Genomic DNA, 22,154 nt, shown 5'->3' with positions numbered 1-22,154 from the left:
ATCGGGACTGTTGCTTTTCAGGGGGAAATGAAAGAGGTGGAGGGTTACATATACCTGACATGTTTGGAGTGTGTTGAAAGGAAGCCTTTTGTTGATTTATGGACAAATTGGAGGGATGAGGGCAGGGTGTTGATTAAAAAGCCAAATTTGTGATTAGGACTTTGGGTAGGTTTAGACAGTGGCTTGGTTCCAAAAAATGGGAGCAGCAGCAAGCCACATACACATGGCTGCACCATCACCAGCTCATTAGTGCCTAGAAGGAGGGTCCATTGGGTTAGGCATGGAAAAACAGTACACAGGGAAGTGAGGCTTAACCTTCCTGGTGGATTCCAACCTCCCACCCCCACTGTTACACTGAGACAAAAAGCTCCCATTGAGTCTCTAACCTGCTTGCTTCCAGTCCTGATGAAACAGATGTATAATCAGCTCTACTTTGCCTGCTTTCCCCCCTCTTTTCTTATTATGGGCTTCCTAACGTATCTTTAGCATCATATGAAGTCTCACCCTTAGTTGACATATAGTATGGAATGTGCCGCAGAGATTTATTTCTTGTCTTTTGATAATAATAATAATAATAATAATAATAATAATAATAATAATAATAATAATAGCCTGGGATTTATGAGATTTATAATCTATGAGATTTATAATCCTCATAGTGTATTGTATTATATTCAATGTCTTTTGTTCTCAACTGAACCAAAAGCAGATGCATACTCAGCCAGCACAAATAGCGTCTCCCTTAACCAACACAGCCTGATATGCAAGTAGTTGCATGGGTCCTGGCAGGAGAGCCTAGAGCAAGAGCAGGGGGAGAATTGGGCAGCCCCCCCTCCAGTCACGGATCTCGTGAGTTGCTGCATTTAAAACTGTGGCTTGATTGTTAGGTTGTAAGTTATTTGCATCTTGTTTTGTACTATGCTGATTTGAATAAGCTGCCTTGTGTACTTTTGTAGAAAGATGGAGCATAAATTCAATAATAGTACTAGTGGTGCGTTGTGAAACTATGGAACTTGCTACCACGGGATGGAGTGATGGCCCTGAAGTTGGAGGGCTTTAGAAGGGGATTAGACATAGCCAGAGCTGTTTTTATACTGTGTTTTTATGCTTTTTATGCTTTTAAACTTTGTATATTTGTTTTACTGTTTACTGTTTTTAACTTTTGCAAACTGCCCAGAGAGCTTCAGCTATGGGGTGGTATATAAATGCAATAAAATAAATAAATAAATAAATAAATAAATAAATAAATAAAATTATACACTCCATTTATTGGACACATTTGAGTAGAAGGATTGTGCTGTATCGTGATGCAAAGCATGAGCAGAGACATCATCAGGAACAAACTATGGATGTTGGAGAAATCCACTAGGGAATCAAATGAGTTTGGCTTTCTATGTCCGATCTGAGGATTCCATAGCAGACCAACTTTTCCCGAGTGGCATGGATTCTGCAGATTTGTGGACCTTTCTTATTTTTACTTTCTGGAATTGTACACAAATTTAGTTGTGGAAAAATACAACAAATAATAATAATAACAGCTCCCCCCCCCCGGGCATTGTCCGAAAATGCCAATCCCTAATAGGCTGAAGCATGAAAATGCACATTTGGGGAATTTGTGCATGTGGTGTGTGTGTTTTCTTTGCAAGTGCAAATTTGTGCAAGTACGGAAATTGGGGAAAATCCAGTTTTGCCAATGAACAGATGACAGAATGAAAGGCACTGGACCATACATGAAATGCGACAGAACATATTTTACAAAACCCAGACATTCCTATAAAAAACCACCCTGTTCAAGTTTGCAGTGGAGGACTCCTCCTCTTCTGTTTGCCTGGGAGTAATTTTGCTGCAGGCTGATATTCAGTGCCCTGCCAGGAAACTGTATAAAACCCTGTTAATATACCAGTTAAGTTCCACACATCTGTGTAGATTTCAGAGCAACAAACCTCCATGATGCTAAAAAAAGAGGAAATGCATCACAACGAAACAAGAAATATATACAATTTGCACATCCCAAAGTATATCTACACATTCAAATTTAGAAATGATTATAATGAGTTGTTAACCCAGGCAATTTCATTACCAAAAGGTCTGTCCTATCCCTAACCAAAGGTCGGCCTGTTTTTTTAATTTTTTTTAATGGTTGTGTGAATTCAACCTTGCTCAGGGATGCATCTTACACAGAACACATCTTGAATATGAGGCACTCCCCCAAGGGGCTTGTGAGAATCATGTGCAGCTTACAGAGCAAGCTCTTGCATGCAGTAGTTTGTATTGACATAAATATGTCTTTAAAAGTGTCACAGGATTCAAAGCTTGTAGAAACAACAGCGTCACACAAAGTTTAAGCACGTATTGGGTAGGTAGTCACACCCACTAGAGTCACTGAGGATGAGGTATAAATTGGGTAAATTCCAGAGGAAAGAACAGAGAGGGAACATTCGGTCGAAAGCACAGGACTTACTGCATCAGCACAGGTATTGGCTCCTCAATTACCTCTCTGGCCTTTCTTTCCTTGGGTTAGATCATCTGCGTCCAGGGCCAAACTACCAGTGAGGCAGGAGATCCATGTTTTGCTCTTCCTCTGGCCAATTTCCCTATCTATCATTACAGTCATTTGGAGACCAGGCTAAGAGAGACATTTTTTCTGCAGATGATGATGAAGATATCACAATCATTATCGACTATTTTTTTAAAAATGTTTTACTGATCTTTAAACATTCTGCACTGCACAGTGCATAATTAAACTATGGAATTCACAACCACAAGATGTAGTGATGGCCACCAATTTGGATGGCTTTAAAAGGGGGTTGGTTAGATTCCTGGAGGAGAAGGCTATCCATGGCTACTAGTCCAGATACCCATGTGCTAACTCCAGCATCAGAGACAGTTAGTCTATATACCCTAGTTGCTGGGGGACATGGGTGGGAGGGTGCTGTCACACTCATGTCCTGCTTGTGGATCTCTTGTCAATAGCTGATTGGTCACCATGTGAACAGAGTGCTGGGCTAGATGGACCCTTGGTCTGATCCAGCATGACTCATCTTATATTCTTATGTTCTTATTCTTGCTCACATATCATTTTATGTTGATAAAAACATAGCTAAATGAACTTAGCCACTGTGTGAATTCTTTTATAATGGTAAATCACATGTTCAATTTCTAAAATAAATTTCCTCCCCTGCCCCAGCATTAACCTGGCAGCAGACAAATAGAGGCAGGATAAAGCAAATTGTTGTAGATAACAGTAGTATTCAGGGGAAGTGAGATGAACATTTTAAGAATGGCATGAAAGAAAGTGTTAAAAACTCTCCCTGCCCCCAAGGTCGATGTTCTAATGAAAATTAAAGAGGCCCTCATGGATGCTCCAAATTTTCAAGCATTGGGAGATCTGATCACAGTGTAACAACTTTCCCTTTTAAGCTTGACCTTTGCATGGCTGGTGCTGGTATGGGAGTGTGCATGGCAGTGTTTTTAGAGCAAATGAGAGATGGTATGTTTTCTTGGGGAAAACAGTACAGAAATGAACTGGCCTTGCAGACTATTTCAATGTGGTTCTGGGCATGGAAGATGGTGGCCAAATTCTTTCCTGACAAACTCCCCTAACAGCCATATAACAGAGAACAACCAACAGAGAACAATCCAACAGATATATCTCTTCCTCACAACGCAGCTGCAATAGTGGGGGAAATTGTACTTCTTCCATTTTTCATTGAAACTGAAGCTGTAGGAGTTTTGCTCAGGAAAGGAGCCTCAACGACCTTTGTTTAAAATGCTTTGGATACTCTCAGTTCCCTGCATGCCAAGAACCATAGCTGATGTTGTCAATTTCTTTTAACAGCTCCTGCCAGGATTGTTGCTGCAGCTCCAGGTGGACATCCAAGACCTTGAAATTCCACCAACTTTCAGGAAGGCTTGGAGAAAGCGGAAGTGGTTGTAGAGATGGAATGGCAGATGTATAAGCCCCACAAGCAAACTTGGAATGAGTTAATGAGAGGTTTATTCAATGAACAAGGTGAAACTGATGGCTTTTGTGTCAGTTTTTGGGCACCAGCCACTATGGCCCTGTTCTAAACTTTCATTGTTCAGTGTGCTTTTTCTCCTCTTGTCTGATTTTGCCAGTTCCAGATATCATATCACACTGAGGGTGTAGTCAATACTACAGTTCGACGCAAAGCCTGGCTGAGGCTGCAGTCCTAGGCATGCTTACCTGGAAGTATGTCCTGTTGAATTCAGAGGGACTTGCTTCTGAGTAGACATGTACATGCCTTGCCTGGATGGACTACCTGGAAAGTCCATCTCTGGCCTTTCCAGGTAGGGCTGAAAAAGCTGTCTGAAACCCTGGAGAGTCACTGCCACAGTGACAACATTACTGGGCTAGATGGACCAATAGTCTGGCTCAGTATAAGGCAGATTCTTATGTTCATAACTGTATCAGGATATGGAGTTAGCCGATCTCCTCCTGGATTTGTTGTTGTTGCAAACACTAGTTTCAAAAGTCAGTTAAACTAACTAAATCAGAATACTCTGTTTTCAGTGAAGTCAAGCTGATTAGAATATCTCAGTACTGGTTAGTATATCTCAGTACTGGTTCTGTCTTGATAGATTTCGTGCCATTGGACACGGCAGAGGGAACATGGAAGCAGAGGGAGGTGATAAAGCAAGAGGTGATGATGATGATGATGATGATGATGATGATGATTTACATTTCTGTACTGCCCCATAGCTAAAGTTCTCCAGGTGGTTTACAAAATATTAACATCAGATGTAACATCAGAGCCAAGAAAAGATGGTGTAGAGAGGGAGCTGTATAACAGAACCATGGACAGCAACAACTATCTAGCGTTGCATTGCAGGCCTAAAAGGAGAACCTCAGGGTGCCAACCCCTCAGTGAGATATGGATCACTTGAAGGCATCACACTTTCACCTGACAAAGTCTAGCATCCTTTGATCTCCTTCCTTCCTCCCTTCCTCCCTTCCTCCTCCCCCTCCCTCTCCTTCTCCCTCTCCCTTTCCCTTCCTTCCTTCCTTCCTTCCTTCCTTCCTTCCTTCCTTCCATTCATTCATTCATTCATTCATTCATTCATTCATTCATTCATTCTATCTTGGCTGCTTTTCAAAGCTGAAGCCCTTCCAATGCAGCATACAATAATCAAACAGAAAATAACTGATACACTCTTAAAAAGCAAGAAAACCCAGTTTAAAAAGCAATAAAAAAAGCAATGACAACCGCAAAAGAATCAGAGAAGGCGAAAGTAAAATAATATGTTTTAAGGGCTTTCTGAAAAACCTGCAATGATGGGGCTTCACAGATCTTCCATGGCAACTTATTCCAGAGGTGTGGGGCCACTGAAGAAAAGGCCCTGTCACATGTGGTTCCCCACCTAACTGCTCTCACAAGTGGGCAAATGAGGAGGGCCTCCCTTGTCAATCATAAAGTGTTGGCAGCTGATATGGGTGTAGGCGGTCTTCTGTTTGGTTACTTAGGCAAAGACAAATAGGTAAACATGAAATCTTGGTTAGGCTTTTAATAAATAAAGGCTTTAAATAAATAAAAAATGTCATATCAAGTCACAATTTCATGTTTTTGACATTCCATTCAGTCAGCCCAGCCTATCATTCACCATTTGTTTCTATATTACAGTTGCAACACAAAAGTGAAATATGGCAACTGTGAAATACTATATTTGCAAGGCGAATAACAGAGCCAAATATTTTGATCATACCATTTTAAGAACAACTTCTTCTTCTTCTTCTTCTTCTTCTTCTTCTTCTTCTTCTTCTTCTTCTTCTTCTTCTTCTTCTTCTTCTCTCTCTCTCTCTCTCTCTCTCTCTCTCTCTCTCTCTCTCTCTCTCTCTCTCTCTCTCTCTCAAATGTTTGTATGCATATAGTGTGTGTGAATGTATATTTTCCCAACTTCAAGAAAGAGATCTTGGGGACATCTCAATAGAAGTGTCAATGCAGTGTGCAGCTGCTGTTTAAAAGGCAAACTCCATGTTAGGCATGATTAGGAAAGGACTTGAGAATAAAACTGCCAGTATCATAGTGCCTTTATACAAATCTATGGGTGTGAATACCCTTGGAATATTGTGTACAGTTCTGGTGATCATATTTTAAAAAGATATTGTAGAGATGGAAAAGGTGTAGAAAAGGGCAACTACACTGATCAAGGGCCTGGACCATCTCCCTTACGAGGGAAGGTTACAATAGCTGAGACTGTTTAGCTTGGAAAAAAGGGAGGCTAAGGGGAGTCATGATAGAGGTGTACAGAATTATGCAGAGTGTGGAGAGTGTGGATAGGGAGATATTTTTCTCCTCCTCTCAAAGTACTAGAACACAGGGTCATCCCATCAAGGTGATTAGTGGGAGATTCAGGACAGATAAAAGGAAGTACTTCTTCACATACACAAAATAGTTAAGCTATGGAATTCACTACCACAAGATATAGTGACGGCCATCAATTTGGATGGCTTTAAAAGGGGGTTAAACAAGTTCATGGAGGAGAAGGCTAACAATGGCTCCTAGTCCTGACAGCTATGTGCTACCTCCAATATCAGAGGCAGTAAGCCCGTATATGCCAGTTGCTGGGGAACATGGGTAGGATGGGGCTATTATACTTGTGTCCTGCTTGTGGGTTCCTGGTCAACAGCTGTTGGCCACTGTGTGAATGGAATGCTGGACTAGATGGACCCTCGGTATGATGCAGCATGGCTCTTCTCACGTTCTTATGTTTCTCCTTGTTCCTCCATCAGTTGGATTTGAACCCAAGGGATTAAAGGGAGCCCTAATGCTCAGACTTTGGGATATTGAACAGAAGTTCCTCTACCTGAAGAACAATGTGCTGGTAGCAACCCCACCATATCCCAATATGCCAGGTAACCACTGAAGCTCTTCTCTTCTGTTTGCTCAAAGTCATTGATGGAATACATTTGTTAATTCTGAAGCTGGATAATGGAGGTATGAGAACTTGCTACCATTTAGTGGGATTGGTGATACAGATGTATAAGGAATTCAGTTTGTTTTTGACCAGAATCTACCCATTTTTCACCTCCCCGGAGCCTAACGATACCCATTCCCAGTCTGCGGTTGCAATCCATCCATTTTTGAGCTTGTAGAGTAAAAGAAAATGTGTTAGAAAAATTCATTTCACTGATTTTGTTTCTTGCTTCTTGTTCTCCTCCAGTGTATTTTATGAGTGTGCTTGTAAACAGAAGCCTAGATTCAAAAAAACAACCCGTCTTTATGGGCCTTGAAAACGGGCAATTCACTCTCTCCTGTGTGAAATCTAGTGAGGGCCAACCTCAGCTAAAGTTAGTGGTGAGTTTCATTTGCAGTTCAAAGTCTATTATTCTTATTATTCTTATTCTTTCAGAAATTATTTGTTTTGTCCTCTTCTCCACTTTGATTTGGACAGCCTATATTCTGTGCTAAACACAACCTGCTATTCTATACCAATGTAGCTCCTATTCTCCACCTAGAAAAATAGAATACCAAGGCCCAGGGATGCTTCTGAACAAACCATTTCCTCTGGAATGACCACTGTTCACTCTTCACTTTTTAAAGCAGGGATCCCTACTCTTTTAGGCCCTGTACACACATTTGGACCTTTAAAAGAAGAGGCATGGCCACCATCACAGCATGGTTGAAATGGATTGACTGCAGAAGGGTAGGGCAAGTCAATTTAAAAATGGATCAGCATAAATCTGCATAATTTTTACATGGGATGCTTGCCCTCAATGACCATCACATTATCGCTTACATTGTGTGTATCAGCTGCATTGAAACAATCACAGATTTAGTGCTTGGCAGTGGTTCAGTAGCATGAAAATACTGATCTGTGATTTTTGCTGTGCAGCATATAGACAGCAATGCAAGCATTAATTTGATACTGGTCTCTCTCTCTCTCTCTCTCTCTCTGTGTGTGTGTGTGTGTGTGTGTGTGAGAGAGAGAGAGAGAGAGAGAGAGAGAGAGAGAAGAGAGAGAGAGAGAGCCATATGTAAAAATTATGAAAATTTGAGAAGATTTATTCTAATTCTATTTAATTCTATTAGAATTAATCCTATCTCTCTATATAAAATGTGTAGGTATGTTTACATAAAGGCTTCAGCTGATACAGGTTGCTAAGCAACAGTAACAACGTGCAACGTCAGCTGATACAGGTTGCTAAGCCCCTCGCCCGACTCCTCCGGGCTTTCCAAGGTAATCCTACCCACCTTTCTGCCTCTTCGCTCCCCCCCCCCACAAAGGGGGCAGCGCCATGGTCCAGATCATGAGCGAGGCATGGCCGGGGTCCTTGGTGGCCAGGTGGGAGGCCGCTTGCCTGCCGTGAGCCCAGGCCCCGGCCTAATCTCATGCAAGTTGGGCGGGCGGCCCAAGGCTGATATGCTACAATGGTGTATGTTATGCTGGATACAGCTAGTTAGAATTAAATTCTTTTAGAATTTCATCTCTTTCTGCACCTTCTGTCTCTGCTTCCCTCTGACTCTCTCTCAACAACCCATTATCTCTCTTTCTATCCCCCTAGTTGCTGCCAAAGTTACTCTGCTGAGTAAGTCCTGTCCCTGCTCTGCTCCCTCTGCCACCAGCTGGGTCACTCTTCTCCCCCATAAGCTTTCCCGCAATGCTTTCAACCTAGCATCACTATCCAGCAGGGTGGAGCAACTTGTGGAACACAGGAACATAAGAAAAGCCATGCTGGATCAGACCAAGTGGTTCAGAGGTTACCTGGCATATTGGAACTTTGTGGGGTTGCTACTAGCATGTTGTTCATCAGGTAGAGGAACTTCTGGTTCTGGACAATCAGGGTTACTTTGCTCTCATGGGCACAACCCCAACTGATGGAGGAATTAAGGGAAACATCAGAACATAAGAAGAGCCATGCTGGGTCAACCAAGAGTCCATCTAGTCCAGCACTCTGTTCATACAGCGGCCAACCTGCTGTCAACCAGGGACCCCCAAGCTGGGCATGGTGCAACAGCGTCCTCCCACCTATGTTCTCAAGCCACTGGTGTCCATAGGCTTGTTGCCTCTGCTACTGGGCCTCTTATGTTTAGGCTTACAACTCTATTGGCTAGGTTGGTTAGGCTGATGACAGCTGTAGTCAAAACATTTGGAGGGCCACAGCTGCTACCTCTGCTCTAGGGCATTGTGGGAAATTAAAAGGGTGCCTCTACTCAATTGGCCAGCCCTGCTTGAGGTCCTGCCATCACAGCCAGGTAAGCCCACCAAAAACCTACAAACTTAAGATGGGCCCCATTAGAGGACACTTTATCTATGACACTAAACGTGGAGCTGGCTATTAATGTCCTGTTGTTACAATATTCCTATTAACGGAGCCTCCATTTTTTTCTTAGGAGAGAGACATCATGGAGCTTTACTTCAAACCTGAGAAACAATTGAGTTTCACATTCTACAGCAAGATTGACGGCAGCCCAGAGACTTGCAGCTTTGAATCGGCAGAGTTCCCGGGTTGGTTCCTAAGCACTTCCTTTGAGCCAAACATGCCAGTTGGGCTCAGTCATCCAGGAGGCACTGAGAACACTCTCTTTTATTTTGAAAAAAAGGTCCAATAGATCAGAACCATTGTGTTGAAGGGGAAGTAGAAGAAGAGGTAGTCTAGCTATAGGTGGATCTACACTAAACAAGTTATGAGACTTTGAAAATGGTTTGAAAATTGTATTTGAAGTGTGTCCTGGGCTCCAACAGTTGTCACTGCTGTTATAAACCATTTTAAAGCAGTTGTATAGAATCTATCTATCTATCTATCTATCTATCTATCTATCTATCTATCTATTAGGACTAATGGCAACTAAGCAACTTGCTGCTTTGTATCTTCAGCTTGGCTGGATCGTGGCCCGGGTCTCGAAGGAGACACCTGTCTGGCACCAAGATCACATCTTTTATTTTGAAAGAAAGCAATTGATATCCCCAACAAGGCTTGCCTGGCTCCAACATTGTTATCTTTTCTGCGCCAGGTTAAGACTTTTCTCTTCGCCCAGGCAGTTAACAACATATGCTGAGTTTTTTAAATTGACCCCAGAATAGTTGTTTTAAATGAAATTGCTGTTTTTATGCTTTTAAATTTTTGTATATTTGTTTTTAATGTCCACGGTTTTTAACTTTTGTAAACCACCTATAGAGCTTCTGTTATGGGGTGGTATAAAAATGTAATAATCAATCTATCAATCAATCAAAACTATTGTTTCTCAGGGGGAAATGAAAAAGGCGGGCATTTTAATCTGGATACCTGCTACATCTGGACTGTGTTGGAATGAAGTCTTTTGTTGCTTTATGGACAAATTGGCACAGGATGGGGCGTTGATTAAAAAGCCATCCTTGTGATTAGGAGTTTCGGAAGGTTTAGACAGTGGCTTTGATCCAGAAAAGAATGGGAGCAGCAGCAAGCTGCAAATACATGGCTGCATCAGCAACTAATCGGTGCCTAGAAGAAGAGTCCATTGGGTTAGGCATGGAGTAAGGCATGGATTATTCCACTGGTTATGGGGGAATTGTTTGTAAACTTTGTTGTCATGATTCAAAACCATCCCACTGAGATGTGAGACAATAAAGTGGTCTTTCATGCAATCCACAAAACTTTTTGTTGTTGTTGTTGTTGTTGAGTAAATAGATGTTTGTTCACATCTGAAGAGAGTATGAAAGTTGGGAGCTATCCTCTAAGCTAACATAGCAAGGCAGTTGCCCATCAACTCAGTGGACCTTTTCCCCACAGTGCAGGTCCTGAAGGTGAAGCTTCTGCCGAGTGGCCAACATCATGGACCGCCTCCCACCTCCTCACAACTCTGCCTGCTTGACCCTGTGGTGGATTCTGAGGTTTGTCGGCTCCGATGTTCCTTCCCCCTCCAAGAGAGACTGAGTTCCACTGCAGGAGGGAGAGGGTGATGTCTGAGCCTGAGCAGCTCCTGGGAAGATTTCTCCTGGACTCCTGAAGAGCCTTGGAGAATTTCCTCACCCACTTCCTGGTGCACATCTGCTTCCATTTCTTCAGCCTCTGAATCCAACTGAGGCTGTGAAACCCAGTTGCTCAAACTAGGGAGAATGGGCTTGATCCTGGCATTTGTTTCTCTTCCACAACAGACCTTTGCACACCCAATACAGCAAACCAGAGCACAGAAAACAGTTGTCACATGTGCAGCATATCTGCTGGACTGGAGTGTGTGAAGGGCAATGACTGGGGTCTGGACAGAATGGTGTGACATACACAGCTCTCCTCTGATGTGTTTTTTTAGCACATCATTGCGTAGAGTGATAAGGCGCAGTGCTGGAAGAGGTGCCTCCGCTCTTGTCCAGTTTACATTTTAGGAATAAAGAAATACTTCCCTTTCTGCTTCAACGGAATTGGGAGTGCGGGTATTGCAGGATATTGAAGACAGTTTGCATTGCACAATTGGGGCACACCTTGTACAAGACTTATTTTCAACTGCTGAGGTCTCAGGATCATACTAGATAGATACACACTGTTAGAAAGCATATCTATATCTATATCTATCTATCTCTATCTCTATCTCTATCTCTATCTATCTATCTATCTATCTATCTATCTATCTATCTATCTATCTATTTTCTGTGTGGCGGAAGCAGTTCATAAGAGCAACAGCACTCAGGGAGGGGAGTTTTAACCCCTTCCTTTCTTGCCAGAGCCCTTATGAAAATCCCACCCCCATAAACTGCTATTACAGTCAGACAAAAAAGCACCCATTAGTCATCCCATTCACTCCCCAGCCTGCTTGCTTGCAGCCCCAAGGAAACAAATGTTTAATCAGCTCCATTTTGCCTGTTTTTTTTTTAAATAAAGAATATTATGGGCTTCGAAATGTATCTTTGGCATCATACGAAGTTTCTCTCTTGGTTGAAATATATATGGCATGTGCTGCTGCAATTCAGTTCTTGGCCATTTTACCTTTTATAAACAGAAACAACAACAACATCACACCAAGATTTCTAATCCTCATAGTTGTGGAGAGACAAGTGTATTGTATTCAATATCTTTTCTTTTGAACTGAATCAAGAGCTGATGCATATTGAGCAAGCACAATTTAACATCTCCCTGAGGCAACACAGCCTGAGATGCAAGTAGCAGCAGATATAGGATACATTGGAATTGAAAGACTATAATGTATCCTGATGCAATGCATGAGCAGAGCCATTATCAGCAACAAACTGCCCCGTTCCTGTTCATAGAGGCGAAGCATTTTATTCAGTACAGTGTGTTCACTATGTACTGTTCCCTTAAACACAACCCAGTTGCCCCATTCCTTCTCTTCTCTTGGCCTTTGAGTAACCCTTTAGCAGGCTGGCATTCAGAGCCCTGCCAGGAAGCTGTATAAAACCCTGTTAATACACCAGTGAAGTTACTCAAACCTGTGTTGATCTTTGGGCAACTAACCTACGTGTTGCTAAAAAAAGAAGAGAGGAAATGCATCACTGCAAAAGAGTAGGACGGATTTGTATAAAATCGGCATAAGCGAATTTATATGTACACATGCAAATTTAGAAAGGATTACAGTAGTTTAAATAGGAATGCAATACATCTCTCTATAGTGGGGAAGACTATGATCTAATGATCTTTGTGCCTGTTCGTGTGCATTCTGGCATCTGCTGGGTTGTTGCCATGTTTGACTATGAATGGATGTGTGTGCGTGTGTCAGGGTGGGTGATCCTGAGTGTGTTTTTGTGTGCATGTTGCAAATGTGTGATTGTAGTGATGTGATGTGATGATGGCTGAATGGGGTGCATAGTTGTTTGTTACCACCTGCACCTGGGGCGGATCCACACGTCGGCCCCAGAGCGCATTTATGCGACCCCAGGGCACCCCGAAAATGATAGTCTGTACTTGCCTGTAAAAAGAAACTAGGAAGAGACGACGCCGATGCCGCCGCCGCCGCCGCCCAGCTTCCTGCTCCCTGGCCGGCTCGGAGAGCTCTTTTTGAAGAAGGCGGGGTAGAGAGCTGCTTCTTCTGCTCCCCACCCAGCTCTCCGTCCCGGCCGGGGAGCAGGAAGCTGGGTGGCGTCATCGTCGTCGTCTCTTCCTCGTTTCTTTTTACAGGCAAGTACAGACTATCGTTTTCGGGGTGCCTTGGGGTCGCATAAATGCGCTCTGGGGCCGACGTGCGGATCTGCCCCAGGTGCAGGTGGTAACAAACAACTATGCACCCCATTCAGCCATCATCACATCACATCACTACAATCACACATTTGCAACATGCACACAAAAACACACTCAGGATCACCCACCCTGACACACGCACACACATCCATTCATAGTCGAACATGGCAACGACCCAGCAGATGCCAGAATGTACCATGCGAGGAGCTAGGAAGGCCCATTTCTGGAAGTGCCAGAACAGGCCTTTCCAGTCTCTGCAATGGGGCGATCCGGGCTTCTTCTGGGTTGTCGCCATGGCCCTGATGGGCCACGGCAGAGGATGGAAAGTCACATTCTGGCACTTCCAGAAATGGGACTTCCCAGCCCCACCCACAGTACACATGGGTGTCTCCTGGGTCATCGCTATGGTAACAACACAGCAGAAACCCGGATGTGGGAAGGGCAGGGCTGGGAAGGCCCATTTCCGGAAGTGCCAGAATGGGCCTTTCCAGTCTGTGCGGCGTGCTGATTTTTCTGGATTTTCATCAAAATAAAGAATTTCCACCCAGAAATTTGCACCTGTTTTTCAGACTTGTCTGGGCGAAACTGGGCATATGATCACTGTAGACTTGACAACCCTTCAAATAGAGCAGGGCAGCTGAACTCCCAGCCTGCATATCTAACCTAGCTTCTGAGCTCAATAACCAGGCATTGCAGGTTCCCCACTAGAGAAATCCCGGAGAAAACCATTGGAATTCCCCTGTGCACTGCTCTCCTGCCAATTGGGAAAGGGGGTGGCCTTCAGGGGATCCCCAGTCTCAGATCAGAGATAACAGTGGGGGTTGTATCTGGGGGGGGGCGGGAGAGGAAAGGACCTGGTTCACATTGAAAGAACTGCTGGTATTCTTGCTGCTTCCCAAATTCCTTTGCACGATGCATGGTGCCCCCATAAGTCAGCAGAAATCAAAATTCAGGGGGAATCTGGCAGAATTTCACAAGCTGCACATGCTAAACCCCCTGGTCTCAGGAGCTGTTAAAAGATACAGAAGCTCACTTGCTGGTTCTCCTTTGCACCTTGACTTGGCCATGCAGTTCTTTTGCAGCAGACCAGCCCCACATCTAACCGAGGCAATTTGCATTGCCAAAAGATCTGTGGCATCCCAAACCCAGCGTTGGCCTGCTTTCTTTTTTTAATGGTTGTGTCAATTCATCCTTGCTCAGAGGTGCTTCTCATGTAGAACATACCTCACAAGGGGCTTGTGAAATTCCCATGTGGTCAATGGTGCAGGCTTTCGCAGGAAAAAGTTTGGAGTGTCACAAACTGTGTCACAGGATTCAAAGCCTGTAGAAACAGTAGCCTCCCACAAGGCTTAGTCACATATTTCATTACCATTGGGTGTGCAGTCACACCCACTACAGTCATTGAGGACAAAGTATAAATTGTGTAAAATGCAATGGAGAGAAGAGAGAGAGAGAGAACATTCGGTTGAAAGCACAGGACACTGCATCAGCACAGGTGTGTCTCCTCAGTTACCTCTCTGGCCTTTCTTTCCTTGTGCTAGATCATTTGCTTCCAGGACTAAACCACTTGTGAGGCAGGAGATCCATGTTTTGCTCTTCCCCAGGCCAATTTCCCTATCTATCATTGGAGCCACTTGGGGGCCAGCCTGAGAGGGACATTTTTTCTTGAGATGATGAGTATGACATTATCTAGGGTGACCAACTGTCAGGATTTCCCCGGATTTGTCCTGGTTTTTGTTCTTTCCATGGTGTCAGGGGGGATTTTCTATAATTTTCAATAATGTCCTGGAATGACACACCTTCCCCTTTAAGGCTGCCATTAGCATGGCAGGAGGGAATGACATGCTTTCTTGAGGCACGTCATTCCCCCACCCTGAGCTCCAATTGAGGTCTTAAAGTGGGTCATTCGTGGACATTATAGAAAAGGCCCCAATTGGAGTGGATGGTGGTGGTGCAGAATGAAATCCTTTCCCCTCCTCCACTCCAATCGGGTTCTTTAAGGTGACGGGGGAATAACGTACTTTCTGCAGGACTCAGAAAGCTGCTTCCCCCCCCCCACACACTAGGTGTCCTCTTTTTTGGTTTCCCAAATATGGTCACCCTACATTATCTTCATTATGATCACCTACGTCTCTATATTTTCTACCAACCTTTAAAAATTCTGCACTGCTGTTTTATTTATTCTTGGTCACATTTGGTTTTGTGGTGATGTTGTAGTTTTTTAAAAATAATTTTATTGTATGCCACTGTGTACATTTTTTAAAATAATGGAAAGGCAGGCTTTCAATTTCTAAAATAAAACTACCTCTCCAGCATTAATCCGGTAGCAGACAAACAGAAGTAGGAAAAAGCAAATTGTTGTGGATAACAATATTGTTCAAGAAAGTGTTAAAATCTCTTCATGCCCCCAATGTCCATGCTCCAATGAAAATTAAAGAGACCCCCATGGATGCTCCAAATTTTCAAGCATTGGGAGACCTGATCACAGTATAACAACTTTCCCTTTTAACCTTGACCTTTGCATGGCTGGTGCCGGTGTGGAAATGTGCATGGCTGTGTTGTTAGAGCAAATCATTTTCTTGGGAAAAACAATACAGAAATGAACTGGCCTTGCAGACTGTTTCAGTGTGGTTCTGGGCATGGAAGATGGTGGCCAAATTCTTTCCTGACAAACTCCCCTAACAACCATAGAACAACCAAGAGAGAACAATCCAACAGGTACAGCTGTTTCTTGCAATGGAGCTGCAACTGTGATGACTGAAAAGTGCAGTTTTTCAATTTCTCATTGGAACTGAAGCCCATGGAGTTTTACTCAGGGAAAGTCGGTCTGTGTTTGGATATTCTCAGTTCCCTGCATGCCAGGAATTATAGCCTTTGATGTCAATTCCTTTTAACAGCTCCTGCCAGGATTGTTGCTGCAGCTGACATCCAAGAACCTGAAGTTCAACCAGTTTTCAAAAAGGACGGAAAGAAGCAGGAGAGATCATAGAGATGGAACCCCAGAATCCCCACAAGCCCCACAAGCAAACTTGGGATGAGTTGATGAGAGATTTATTCAATGAACGAAGTAAAAATCCAGGTCAGAAACCTGCCCAATGCCAGAACTGATGCAAAATGCTGTGCATACCCTATTATGGATGTCAAACGTAGTACAGATGTCAAAATGTTATATTCTTCAACAGCTAACAGTCCTGGGTCTAGCAAATTGATAGTCGAAACTGATGACCTTGGGGTGGATTTTTACGCCTAACAGAAACTGTTTCTCTGTTCCACGCATTCATTTGTCACAGTGCTTTTCCTCCTCTGTTGTCTGATTTTGCATGAATGCAGTTCTAGACATATCACATAGAGGGTGAGGGCAAGAATACAGCTAAACACAGAGACTGACTAAAGCTGAAGTCACACACACATTTACCTGGGAGTATGTCCCATTGCATTCAGAGGGACTTGCTTCTGAGTAGACATGTATAGGATTGCACTGTAAAGAGGCAGGAACCTTTAGCTTCAGGAAAGTGATGGAGTGGCCAAAACTCAGTGGTAGATCACATGCTTTGCCTGAAGAAGGTCTGAAGTTCCAGCAGATGAAGTTAGCTGATCTTCTCCTGGTTTTTTTTTTTTTTTTGCAGACATTAATTTTAAAGGCCAGTTAAACTAGCTAAACAAGAATACTCTGTTTTCAGCGAAGTCAATTTGATTGGAATAAAGAGAGCTAAACAATACAGTGTATCTGAGTAACTGTCCTGTCTTGACAGAGTTGGTGCCATTGGGCAGGGCACGACCCTTGGGGCAGGGTGAGGCCATGTAGGAGCCAACATGGAAGCAGAGGGAGGTGATAAAGCGAGAGATGTAACATCAGAGCCAAGAAGAGACGATGTAGGGATAACAGTAGTATGGACAGTGCCAATTATCTAGCGGTGCATTGCAGACCTAAAAAGAACCTCAAGCTTCAAGCTCTCAGTGAGATATGGATCTCTTAAGGGCATCACAGTTCTGCCTGACGTATTCCAGAGGAGTGGGGCCACTGCAGAAAAGGCTCTCTCTCCTATGCTCTAACTGCTTTCACAGTGGGCAAATGTGCAGGGCCTCTCTTGCTGATCTTAAAGTGCAGGCGGGCTGATACGGGTATAGATGGTCTTCTGTTTGAAGACTGGTTAATTTCTTAGGCAAGGGAGAATAGTTAAACATGAAATCTTGGTTGGGATTTTCATAAATAAAAGATTTAATGAATGAATAAATAGGGGGGAAATCAAGCCAAGAGCATCTCTACACCAACAATATATGTCACTTTTGTGACTTGCTACTCCCAGAAGTTTGCCAGTCCTTTGATGTCATCAACTTCATCTTTTTGCCTTGCTCTGGAAATCTCACCCTAAACCCCCCACCCTGAGATATTCTGGTCCTTTTGAAAAAGCACGGGTTGCCCCAGCATCTAAAGTCGAAGTTGTGCTATAAAGCAGCCCCTAGATGGCAATGTCCCATTCAAGGCTATGAGTACCAAAAGGAGAGGAAATTTTCAGTTATAAACCATGTAGTTGGCAATTCAAACCACATGGTTGCCCCTGTCTGATTGTATAATGGAGCCCATCACAACCATGCAAAGGAGCAGCCCTGGTAAGGCAGTGTGCTTTCCCCCTAATGTAGAGATGTTCCAAGCCACTGGGACATACTTCTGACATTCCATTCAGTTATTTTAGCCTGTCATTCACCATTTGTTCTTATATTACAGCTGCAACACACACAAAAAATGAAATATGGCAATAGCAAAATAATATGTTTGCAAGGTGAAATACAGAGCCAAAGAGGTTGATTATACCATCTTGAGAACATTTTGGTTCTCTCTCTCTCTCTCTCTCTCTCTCTCTCTCTCTCTCTCTTCATGTACTATATGTGCATGCATATAATGTGTGTGAATTTATATTCCCCCCCCCCCCCCAGTGGTTCCCTTTGCTCATAATGTGCCTCATATAGAAAAAGCACCCCGGTACTACAAACTTTGGGATATTAACCAGAAGTTCCTCTACCTGATCAACAACAGCCTAGTAGCAAGCCCAAGTAATTCCGCTATGCCAGGTAACCATTGAAACTCTTCTCTTCTGTTTGTTTTTTTATTTTATTTTATTTATTGCATTTGTACACTGCCCCATAGCTGAAGCTCTGTGGGTGGTTCGTGTAAGATTTGTTAAATCTGGAGCTGGGTAATGGGAGATGTGAGGACTTGCCACCTTTGAGTGGGATTGGTGATAGGCATATATGAGAAATTCAGATTGTTTTTGACCAGAGTCTACCGAGTTTGCACATCCTGGAACTAATGCACAGCCATACTCAACCTGTGGTCAGAATCCATACATTTCTGATGTGGTTCAAGGAACAAGAACAACTACTGAAAGAGCATTTGAAAAAATGTATTTCACTGATGCTGTTTCTTACCTCTTGTCCTCTTCCAGATCAGCTCATGACTGTGCTCCCCAATAATGCTCTAGATCCAAAAAAACCACCAATTTTTATTGGTCTTAAAGGTGGACAGCCCACTCTCTCCTGTGTGAAATCTGATGATGGCCAACCTCAGCTAAAATTAGAGGTGAGTTTCATTTGCAGTTCAAAATCTCTGTTTTGAAATTATTCTTTCTGAAATCATCTGTTTTGTCCTTCTTTTCTCCACTGTGATTATGACTTCCTACATTCTGTACTAAACACAATGTGCTATTCTATATCAACATGGCTTGTATTCTCCACCTAGGAAATAAGAATACCAAGGCCTAGAGATTCTTCCAGACCAGGCATTTTCCCTGGAATGACCATCCTTCATTCACTTCATTTACAGCAGGGGTCACAACTCTTTTTAGGCCTGTAGGCACATTTGGACTTTTGGAAAAGAGGTATGGCCACCATCACAACACAGCTGGCATGGGTGTGTGGCCTGTCACACATTGGCTGCCCTGGGGTAGGGCCAGTCAGATTAAAAATGGATCGGCATAAATCTGCATGATATTTACATGGGATCCTTCCTCCCAATGACCATGAAATTTGCTTACATTCTGTGTCTAGGCTGCATGGTAACAGTCACAGATCCGGAGCTTGACAGTGGAGCCATGGCATGGAAACTTTGATCAAAGGCACCAGGTCTTCATGGATCCTCACAATTTTTATATGAAATGCCAACCAAACAACCAGCAAACTACCAGTAGAAGTGACTGATGTATGATTTAGTTGGCGGTTTGGAGGCATCCTTGTAAAAAATCATGAGGATCCATAAGGATACATTCTTCAGATCCACGTTTTTGTCCCATGGAGATACTGGAAAGTGCTGGATCTGTGATTTTTTTTACAAGGATGCACTATAGATGTGCACTATAGAATGTAAGCTTTAATTTGATAGTGGCTTTGGAGGGAGGGGGAACCGCATGTAAAAATTATGCAAATTCAAGAGGATCCATTTTAGTTCTATTGGATCTGACTTTTATCTTTTTCTGCACCTTCTCTCTATGGCCATAGCTAGACCTAAGGTTTATCTCTGGATTGTCCAGGGGTCAAACCTGTTCATCTAGGTGACACACAGGGGATCCAGTGCTCAGGCAGGAGTGAACCCTGGATGATCCCAGGATAAACCTTATGTCTAGCTGTGGCCAGAGTCTGTCTCTGCACCTGCCTATGTTTCTCTCTGGCAACCCATTTTCTCTCTACCCTCCTCAGTTGCTGCCACAGGTTGCTCTCTTCCCCTACCTGAATAACTCCTTTCCCCTCTCTGCTCTCACAGAAGGTCACTCTGCTTCCCCCATCCCCCAAAGCTTACCAGGCAATGGAAAGGAGGTCTTTCCCCATTTCTTTGATAAGTATTTTTACAGGGTTATTAGATGCTCCCCCCACAACCCTGGCCTGATATGTCAAGCAGCACCACATCGCTAGATCTAGTTACCCTTTCAATTTTCCACAATGGTTCCAATTTTGGCCTTGTCTACACCAGCCATTTATTCCGGGATAATGCTGATCCTGCTGTGAACTCGGCTCTACAACTCAGTTATTCAGAAATATCTCTGATTGCTTTTGTCGTGTTTTTCCGGCTCTTTTGCTACAATCCTGAAGTCCGCGGCTGGTGTGACCTGCCTTTGTGAAGCTGTTGCTGTTTGGAGTGAGCTCCTGGCTTGGCAAACAGCTAACTGGCTATCAAGGGAGCGTCCAGGGGTTTCGGACGTGTGTGGGAGGTGACCCGTCCACCATTTTCGGCACATTTTTTGATTGGTTATCTGAGTGTTGTGGCACCAACTGTGTGTATTTTGTTTTTGTTTTTTAACACAAACATATCTCTGCGCAGCATCTCATAATCGCTGGACCTCCTATCCACCCCATGCGTCGGTGTGATTTCATGTTCCTGAGCATGCCTCCTGATTCATAAAAAAATCCCTGTAATGGAATCATCTGTGTATCCCCGCCCACTTCTCCCGATCCACATGTGGAAGCGTCATCAGGGGAAACATGTGTTCCTGCAATGGCTCTCCTTTACTTATGGGAAACTTCCCCTGTGTGGGCCCCGTGAGCGGTGATTGTGGAAGCAGGAAAACTCGCAATCACCATTCCTCCCTTGTGAAAAGGTGGTAGGTGTAGATTAGGTAGGGTGACCATATGAAAAGAAGGACAGGGCTCTTGTATCTGTAACAGTTGCATAGAAAAGGAAATTTCAGCAGCTGTCATTTGTATGCACAAAGCACCTGGTGAAATTCCCTTTTCATCACAATAGTTAAAGCTGCAGGAACCTGGCCCTCTTTTGTATCTGGGCAAGAGTGCAGGGCTCCTTTAGCTTTAACTGTTGTGATGAAGAGGGAATTTCACCATGCATACAAAGGGCACCTGCCGAAATTCCCTTCTCTATCCAACTGTTAAAGCTACAGGAGCCCTGTCCTCCTTTTCATATGGTCACCCTAGATTAGGCCTTTGTGTCACTCTGCAGCCGGGTTGGACAGCTTGTGGCCTTCCAGATTATTATTATTTGGGTATACATCTCCTACCATACCTCATGATTGGCTATGCTGGTAAGATGGGAGTTGTAAGCCAAAACATCTGGAAGTTGCCTACGTCTGTTCTAGGACATGGTAGGTAAATAAAAGGGTGGCTCTACTCAATTGGCCAGCTCTGCTTGAAGTCCTGCCATCACAGCTAAGTAAGTCCACCATAAAAAGAAGTCCGCTAAAAGTCACTTTGTCCTAAACCCTCAATTGTGTTGGTGGCTATTAATGTCCTGTTGTTACAATATTCCGTCTATCTGAGCCTTCATGTTTTCTTAGGAGAGACACATCATGGACCTCTACAAGAATCCTGAGAAACAATCGAGTTTCACGTTCTACAGCAAGACTGATGGCAGCTCAGAGACTTGCAGCTTTGAATCGGCAGAGTTCCCGGGTTGGTTCCTAAGCACTTCATCTGAGCTAAACAAGCCAGTTGGTCTCAGTCGTCCAGGATTCTCTGAGAACACTCTCTTTTATTTTGAAACGAAGTCCGATTCTGTAGTAGGAGCATTGTTTTAAGGGGAAAAGAAAGAAGAGGAAGTGTTTATATATCAATCATCTGTGATATATTTGCTGTGTAGCAAAATGAAGCAATTTATAATTTTATAATCACCAATTGGTGATTTGGACTGGCTGTGGATGTAGACCGTGGAAAGTATGAGAGCAGCAGCAGCAGCACTGCTAATTGGTGCTGTTTTGATCTGGAGGCCTGATACTGCCAGGTCCCAGTTAAATTAGCTTCTTTTGATTACCAAGGCCACTTGTGCAAAATCATGACAGTATATTGATAGAAAACGAATGCAGAATATATATATGTGAACCGCCCAGAGAGCTCCGGCTATTGGGCGGTATAGAAATGTAATAAATAAATAAATAAATAAATAAATAAATAAATAAATAAATGTGTGTGTGTGTGTACAGAGAGAGAGAGAGAGAGAGACAGACAGACAGACAGACAGACAGAGTTCACAGCTTTCTTCAGTTGACAAGAGCAGTTCTCTGTCACAAGCTGAATTCTATATTTGAATATCCAA

The 22,154-nt window shown here is 43.4% G+C and overlaps 2 protein-coding genes across 2 annotated transcripts; both read left to right on the top strand.

Moving 5' to 3' along the window:
• The first annotated feature begins 4,274 nt into the window (after window positions 1-4,274).
• Window positions 4,275-9,572, top strand: LOC134407628 (interleukin-36 receptor antagonist protein-like). Its single transcript, XM_063139496.1, has 4 exons — window positions 4,275-4,311; window positions 6,752-6,874; window positions 7,183-7,316; window positions 9,354-9,572. The coding sequence occupies exons 1-4, from the start codon at window positions 4,275-4,277 to the stop codon at window positions 9,570-9,572; spliced, it is 513 nt and encodes a 170-aa protein (XP_062995566.1).
• Window positions 9,573-13,287: 3,715 nt separating this feature from the next.
• Window positions 13,288-21,639, top strand: LOC134407627 (interleukin-1 family member 10-like). The gene is made up of 4 exons (XM_063139495.1): window positions 13,288-13,555; window positions 18,059-18,193; window positions 18,568-18,701; window positions 21,400-21,639. The coding sequence occupies exons 1-4, from the start codon at window positions 13,288-13,290 to the stop codon at window positions 21,637-21,639; spliced, it is 777 nt and encodes a 258-aa protein (XP_062995565.1).
• The last annotated feature ends 515 nt before the right edge of the window (window positions 21,640-22,154 follow it).

The sequence above is a fragment of the Elgaria multicarinata genome, chromosome 12 (genome assembly GCF_023053635.1).
Source record: "Elgaria multicarinata webbii isolate HBS135686 ecotype San Diego chromosome 12, rElgMul1.1.pri, whole genome shotgun sequence".
Taxonomy (NCBI): domain Eukaryota; kingdom Metazoa; phylum Chordata; class Lepidosauria; order Squamata; family Anguidae; genus Elgaria; species Elgaria multicarinata.
This window is presented reverse-complemented; position numbering and strand designations above follow the sequence as displayed.

What these genes read in the sequence shown, in the direction of transcription:
- LOC134407628 (XM_063139496.1), top strand. Translation starts at nt 4,275, where the DNA reads ATGGACTACCTGGAAAGTCCATCTCTGGCCTTTCCAG. An exon ending in TCCATCTCTGGCCTTTCCAG is followed by an intron (nt 4,312 to 6,751) that starts GTAGGGCTGAAA and finishes TTCCTCCATCAG; the next exon opens with TTGGATTTGAACCCAAGGGA. An exon ending in ACCATATCCCAATATGCCAG is followed by an intron (nt 6,875 to 7,182) that starts GTAACCACTGAA and finishes GTTCTCCTCCAG; the next exon opens with TGTATTTTATGAGTGTGCTT.
- LOC134407627 (XM_063139495.1), top strand. Translation starts at nt 13,288, where the DNA reads ATGGCAACGACCCAGCAGATGCCAGAATGTACCATGCGAGGAGCTAGG. An exon ending in AACACAGCAGAAACCCGGAT is followed by an intron (nt 13,556 to 18,058) that starts GTGGGAAGGGCA and finishes CCCCCCCCCCAG; the next exon opens with TGGTTCCCTTTGCTCATAAT. An exon ending in AAGTAATTCCGCTATGCCAG is followed by an intron (nt 18,194 to 18,567) that starts GTAACCATTGAA and finishes GTCCTCTTCCAG; the next exon opens with ATCAGCTCATGACTGTGCTC.